The sequence below is a fragment of the Thermobia domestica genome, chromosome 10 (assembly GCF_964235325.1).
Source record: "Thermobia domestica chromosome 10, izTheDome1.hap1.1, whole genome shotgun sequence".
Lineage (NCBI taxonomy): Eukaryota > Metazoa > Arthropoda > Insecta > Zygentoma > Lepismatidae > Thermobia > Thermobia domestica.
In genome coordinates this window covers 266185056-266192614 of record NC_137463.1, presented here as the reverse complement: position 1 = coordinate 266192614, position 7559 = coordinate 266185056, and the positions used below count along the sequence as shown (strand labels likewise).

Sequence of the window (7559 nt, the reverse complement as noted above, 5' to 3'; positions counted from 1 at the left end):
ACATTTTCTTGTAACGGTGGCACGTACACATTATCTTTTATGTATCCCCATAAGAAGAAGTCACAGGGAGTTGGGTCCGGGGATCTTAGAGGCCACGTGTCAAAACACCGATCATTTTTCGCTGCTCGCTTTATCTAGCGTTGAAGTAACTCATTGTTCAGGAATTCATGAACGTCGTGATAATAATGGGGTGGAGTCCCGTCCTGCTGGAACAGGAAATTGTCAGCATCTTCTTGCATTTGTGGAAACAACCAATGTTGTAACATATCGAGGTACGTATGGCCAGTTACAGTGTTTTCTGCGAAGAAGAATGGTCCGTAAAGTTTCCGCGATTACACTGCGCAGAAAACATTTACTTTGGGCGAATCACGCTCATATTCGACGAATGCGCAAGGGTTCTGGGTAGCCCATAATCGACAGTTTACTCTGCCATTTGTGTGGAAAGTTTTCTTATCACTATGCGATCCACGAAATTTTCATCCTCTTTCATGAATCGTTGCATTCGGCAACAAAACTCATAGCGCTGTTGTTTATCGTTTTGTTTTAATTGATGCAAAAGCTGCAATTTATAGGCCTTCATATACAGTTTCTTACGTAGCGTTCTCCACACTGTCATCCGTGGTATTTGTAGCTCGCGGGATGCTCTACGAACAGACTTTTGGGAGATTTGTCCATTTGTGTGGGGGTTATGACCGTTTGTGTGGGTGTTTTGACATTTCTTGAGTGTGGGGGTTTTGGCTGTGGGGGTTTTGACCTAGACCCCTCTCACACCGTCAGCGGTCTCCTCACTCACCGCAGGACGGCCACTTCTTTTGTAAGAACACAAGCAACGAGTTGTTACAAATTTATCATGCCAGGCATAAATAGTCTGTAGACTTCCTGCTTGGTGCTTCTTTCTTGTACCTTGTCCTAAATTTCTGTTACACATCTGTAGCACTCTTGTTTTTATCGAACTCCGAGCTGTATGGGAACTACGAGCATTGCCTGAAAAATATATATATATATATATATATATATATATATATATATATATATATATATATATATATATATATATATATATATATATATATATATATATATATATATATATATTTGAGATATTCTTTCATATGACATATATGACACGACAGCTTTATCACTTGTAGATTTTGTGTAATAAATTTAAAAAAAATGTTACCGGATTTTTGGGAAACGGTGTTGCAATATGTCATCCGATATTGCCACGTGCACTTCAGTAAAGGACAAAGGAAACGATGTCCAACATAGCTGGTCCATATATGGCGTTTACATTACGTTTTCTCAAGGATTGCAAGATGGGCATAGTCGCAACGATTGACGAAATGAAACAGGCATTTGTAGAAGACAGTTTCTGGATTGAGTCAGGCAGACATGTACCCAGGAATTTATTTCGGGAGGGGTCCAGGGCTCTTTGGGTAGGGTTTAAATTCAATATGAGGATAAATTACATTAAAACTTATGAAATCATCCTCTAAAATTAGACTAAATTTACAGAAAAGCCAAGATTTCGGGGAGGGTCTAGACCTCAGGACCCACCCCCTGCGTACGTCCCTGGAGTCAGGGATTCCTGTGTTCCTCTTTACTACTTCTTCCTATTTAGGCTACGCAGCCATTTTAAATGGAGAATGTTTATTTATGCAAATCTTTAAAGTTCTAATCGTAATACTTTCCAAGATTGGTGATGAGTGAACCAATGAATGAGTGCACTCATTCTTTTATATATATATATACAGGGTGTTTCAAAACAACACCGACAACGTTTGGCAAGTGATTCCTCACTTCCACCACACCAAGATAAGACGAAAAGTATAGACCAACCTGGTTACACAAATACTTCCTTTCGGAGTTATAAGCTGCCGAAAAAATGAAACAATGAGATTTAAAGGTTCATAGCTGCAGAACTATGGGATCTACCATAGTCGGATCAAGATTTCACTTAGAAACTAGTATATGCCCTATTCAAATATCCAAGTTTCAGAATCCTGCGGTACTTCTGCAACAATTTGTATAGAGGTAGTTGATGAGTACTTCAAAATATATATCCGTAGCCAAACTCTCTCTACAAAAATTGTTACGTGAGTACCTCACGATCCTGAAACGTGTCATTTTGGATAGGGCACATATCAGTTCCTAAGTGAAGTCTTGACTCGACTACGGTAGGTCATATAGTTTTGGAGCTATGAAACTTTAAAGTTCATTTTCTTGTGTTTTCGGCTGCCTATAACTCCGAAAAAGGAAACATTTGTGCGTCCAAGTTGGTCTATACTTTTTGTCTTATCTTGGTATGGTGGAAGTAAGGAATCACTTGCCAAACGTTGTCGGTGTTGTTTGGAAACACCTGTATAAATATATAACGTATCTGAATCAATCACAGCATGCAACGTGCACTGTGATTGATTAGGTTCAAACAAACTTTCTTGGCAATTACGGAATGATACAAGGATTTCGGAAAATAAGAATAAAATTTATTATAGTAAATTCCAAACAGTAATATACACAACAACAAATATAACAATTTTGGATTATGTATTCCAAAATGACTTTTCTTTGATGAACAATGGTCTAATGTTGAGAAGTTTTCTTGGTCCTATTTCTTTCTTATTATTTCTTGTATGTAAATTTCGTCTTCTGAAATTTCGAGGTTCAAATGTTCAATTACCCAAGTTTTTAATACCAAAAGGGGCCAAATAAATAACTATTACTATTGAAGTCCAAATGAACATGAATACTCTAGTGCGTTTATTTAGAATAGAACGAATTGTCAAAAGCAAAAATAAATCAAAGAAAGGAGATAACCAAAATTTTAAGAATGATTTTAAAAAAAATGGATCGAAAGATTGCGATCTTGGTCAATAATTTTTGGATCAGAGGCAACAAGAATTTTTGAACGGTCCCTAAATCGAGTTTTCGTATTTTCTACGGAATAAGCATATCCTATTGTGTTAAGTGATCGTTTGGGTTTGGCTACACTATATGTAGCTCTCTAGATATAAGGCCTACAAGAAAAATTTTGATTGAAATGTATTGGAGTTATTGAATCAGGGGCCACAAAATTTTTGAACGTACCTTAAATTTTAAACGGAATTTTAAATTTTAATTAAATTAAATTTTAAATTTTAATTTTTTAAAAACGGAATAAGCACATCATACTAAGTTAAGTGATTGTTTGGGTTTGGCTACATTATGTGTAGTTCTCCAGATATAAGGCCCACAAGAAAATTTTTGAATGAAATATATTGGATCTTTTGATCCAATAAAAGTATTAAATCGGAATTGCTTTCTACTACTAAACGCCTACAATATCAATATTTTTCGGCCAACTTACATGCAAACTCCCTTAAACACTAGGGGCCGCGGTGGCTCAGTGGTAGAGCGTTCACCTCTGGTGCTAGGGGTCTCGGGTTCAAACCCTGCTCCCGCCAAGTGAACTTTGTGGTGGACAAACACCGTGTGCGTGGGTTTTCTCGGGGTTCTCCCGTTTCCTCCCACTTTCTTCATTCCACCATTTCATTCATTACTCATTATCACCGTCTCCTTTAGCCTAACCGGCATAACCGTGGGACGTAAAACTCAAAGATTTCATTTCCCTTAAACACTTATCATTATTCTTGACACTGATCACATATTTGGGAAATTCAGTGCTCAAACGATTCAAACTCACTTTTGATAATTTTGGGCATATTTGACATTTATGATCTCTACCTGAAACTATTTCTAGTGCTTAAAAGATGTTGTAATAACTCTTATAGTGTAAAGCCAGGGTTCACTTCTGTATGTACTTAAACGAGATGTACAAACTTTGTTTCTCTTTTTTCTCACAACTTCGATAATTGAACTTGGATCCCTTGTGCTCTGAACGATCCGTTTGATGACTTTCTAAAACACTGCTTCGCGCATACCTTTGTTATATTGCAGAACAATCATTCGTATCACGACTTCCACTTTATCACACCCTCTTGCCAGCGATCCCCTTATAATTTCTGGTTTGTAATCAGCTTCTGTGGAACTTTTAACACACCTACTGCGGAGATCTCAAGATATCTATCTATTTCTATAATAGTAGAATCCATTTCTTGTATATAGTGTATACAGTAACTCCCCTAAAAGCGAAAGGATTAAAAACAAATTTGATCAGTACATTCGCATTACAAATATCGAATATGATCCGTCATACTGTTTTAAAATAGAGGCCGTTTGAAGATTTTAACTTCATAACTACCTTACTTTTGGGTCATACGATACAAAATAAAATGATTTCTAATTTTTGTTTAAAAACTAGGACAGTTGTTAAAATAAGTTATTGATTTATTTTAAATGACTTGATAATGTGCGTCACGAAGATTGAACAGGGCATTCTTGCACTAATAAAATCACATCATACTCGGGTATCTCATTAGCTTTCAATTTTAATTGTATTTCAATATTCAGGTTTTGTTCCATTTCTATTTTTTTTCTGTTATTTCAATATGCAGTTTGATTAGTTTCATATCGTACCTCTTTCATTTAAATCGATTTTTAAACAACTCTGCACCTGTTGAAAATGTTTAGTAGACCTATTTTTTGCTCTTTAACAGTATGTATAAAAATAAAAATATGTCCATCAGAATAAAATTCAAAATAATATTTAAAAAATATTTTCCGGTATTAGATTCTAATTATATTTATCTCTTCCGCTTATCTTAGCGACTCCTAAGTTGAGAAACCTTGCTTTAGATACATGGCAACCAAAATTAGTGACCTATTGGTATCAAGCAACGAATAAGGCATCAGCTGATTGCATTGACTTTATTTTTTCCATTTCAGACGTGAAATGCTACAATCTCAGGAGCAGTGTTGCCACACTCGCTACAATTGTGCCAAATTCAGCCCTTTTTGTCATTCATCGGCCCGTTGGCACCACACTGGCATTTTCAGCCCCTTTTGTGGAAAATTTGGTACATTCCTATCCAATTCAGCACCATTTGACAAATACTTGTCACATTTTCAAAAGTGTCAATAAGACATTTCCTGCACCTCACGTTATTCATACTGTGTGTTGGATTCTTAAAGATGCTGTTAAACATTCATTCTGTGACGTTGCATCGCATCATGCTAAGAACTTTATGTAGAAAATTCGTAATTCGAACTATATCGGGAAGCAAATGACGCTAGATGGAGAAAGAAGCAGTACGGTGGAAATTTTAATTTGCGGCCTCTGTTATACTTCCTACGTGCGAGATAAGTATCATCTACTTGCACGCTTGTTCGGGGCCATCCTATTTGCATGTTTTTAAAATTTCTTTTCTTTTTTTTTTTAAAAAAAGCAATTTCTTGATTTGGACTCTTGAAAGGGGGAGAGTTCTAGAACTTTACCTCTTTTAGTTTTGTGTTATAAAGCCATGTATCACACTAATATAAAATAATGCATTCAGCCCTTTTTGAGTTGAGTTGAGTTGATTTTGAGTTTAACGTCCCGTTCAGCAGCGAGGCTATATGAGACGTGGACCTACTGATTAACGTGGAATCCGAACCACATGAGCTCCCTCCGGGAATCGAACCCGGGCCTCCCACGCCAAAGGCGCGTACGCTAACCGCTTAGCCACGGAAGAGCTCTCAGCCCTTTTTGTTTCAATTTGGTACTATTTTTCAGCCCACTCGAAAGCTAGAACTATGGCAACACTGCTCAGGAGTACTTATTCTTCTCTAGTCCATGACACATACAGTACCGTGCTGTGTGTGGGAGACCGAGCGGGGCGACGGCCCCGGCGCCGAATAAGGGGAGGGCGCAAAATTTGGAAGAGAAAAAGGAAAAAGAGAGGAAAAATACTTGGAATATATGTAAAGGGGCATCGTCGTATACTCTCGCCCCGGGCGCTGATTTTCCACGGCACTGCACTGGACACATGGTCTAGTGTCTGCATGTCCTCGTGTTCACCTAGTTTTAGACTTACCATGATCACCAACATCCCATCCATGGACGGAATGTTAATTAAAAATGGTTCTTCTTATTTAAATTTATATTACTTTGGTCCAAAGTTTAGGTTTTAAAATGTTAAAACTAACTTTTTGGCTCATGCTCTAAAATTTCAATGACAAATGACACTCTCTTTGTGGGCACTTCTAGTATCTCTATTTAGTACGAACAAAGAACCGTGTCAGTTGTTTCTATTCATATATTCCTCTGATTCTGATTGGAACGATCTCCATGTGAATTTTCTACGAAAGCCAGTAAGGTTCGTATTGCACTTTCTAAAAATCTATCACGAGTCATCCTGTCTCATTGCTTTGTGCTGGATTTGTTTTATTGGTTTCGCACCACTCAAAGATTCATGGCCAGGTGGTAGCAAAGGATATTCCGTGATGCTTATTACTTCATCATGTTTCATGTTTCCTCTGAATATGCCTGTGTGCTTAAATCTGGAAGAAAAACAAATGTACGCAAGTATGAAGGAAAATTCGTAACTAGTTCATAATTACTATAGAACATGTAGTTTAATTTAAGAAGTCAGAGAAGAAATCTACTTTAAACGGCTATACTTTAATAGTTAAAACATATATAATACTAGTGTCAATTACCTGCTTCGCTGGGTTATACAAATACATATATAGTGGTGGATCTAGGATATGATCAAGAAAGGGACTAAACCATAGTTTGCAGCTTTATCCAGTGTAAAGCAGGATTAAAGCCCATTTTATCCAGTGCATACCTGGGCGTCAAGCGGTGGCTATAGTCCCCCTTAGATACGCGCCTGTATATATATATATATATATATATATATATATATATATATATATATATATATATATATAGGGTGGCCCAAAAGTAGGTATACACCCCTGCATTGATCAAGTATAATATTCTAATTTACGGATTTATTTGTTTTGACTATTCCGGGCTTAAGTTAAGAAAAAAGACGCTAAGAACAAATAATAAAGAAACTAGATATACCTGTTTGATAACAATAAGAAATAATATAAAATACAGTGAGCTGATCAGTAAGAGACTGTATACATACTTTTGAGCCATCATTTATATATATATATATATATATATATATATATATATATATATATATATATATATATATATATATATATATACAGGGTGTTTCAAAACAACACCGACAACTTTTTGGATGTGATTCCTGACACCAAGATAAGACGAAAAGTATAAACCAACCTGGGTACACAAATACTTCCTTTCGGAGTTATAAGCTGAAGAAAAAACGAAACAATGAGCTTTAAAGGTTCATAGCTGCAGAACTATTGGATCTACCATAGTCGGATCAAGATTTCACTTAGAAACTAGTATGTGCCCTATTCAAATATCCAAGTTTCAGAATCCTGCTGTACTTCCGCAACAATTTGTATAGAGGTAGTTGGTGAGTGATTCAAAATATACGTCCGTAGCCAAACTCTCTCTACAAAAATTGTTACGTGAGTACCTTACGATTCTGAAACGTGTCATTTTGGTTAGCGCACATATTAGTTCCTAAGTGAAGTCTTGACCCGACTACGGTAGGTCACATAGTCTTGGAATTATGAAACTTATCCTAAGT

At 36.5% G+C, this 7559-nt stretch overlaps 1 protein-coding gene across 1 annotated transcript in view; it reads right to left on the bottom strand.

The window, feature by feature from the left end:
- Nucleotides 1-5331: 5331 nt before the first annotated feature.
- LOC145662219 (uncharacterized) overlaps nt 5332-7559 on the bottom strand; it is a 71655-nt gene continuing 69427 nt past the window's right edge. The window contains exon 7 of the mRNA XM_081727553.1: nt 5332-6417. Within this exon, the coding sequence (XP_081583679.1) occupies nt 6261-6417 (157 nt within the window). The 3' untranslated portion in view covers nt 5332-6260. The remainder of the gene's footprint in view (nt 6418-7559) is intronic.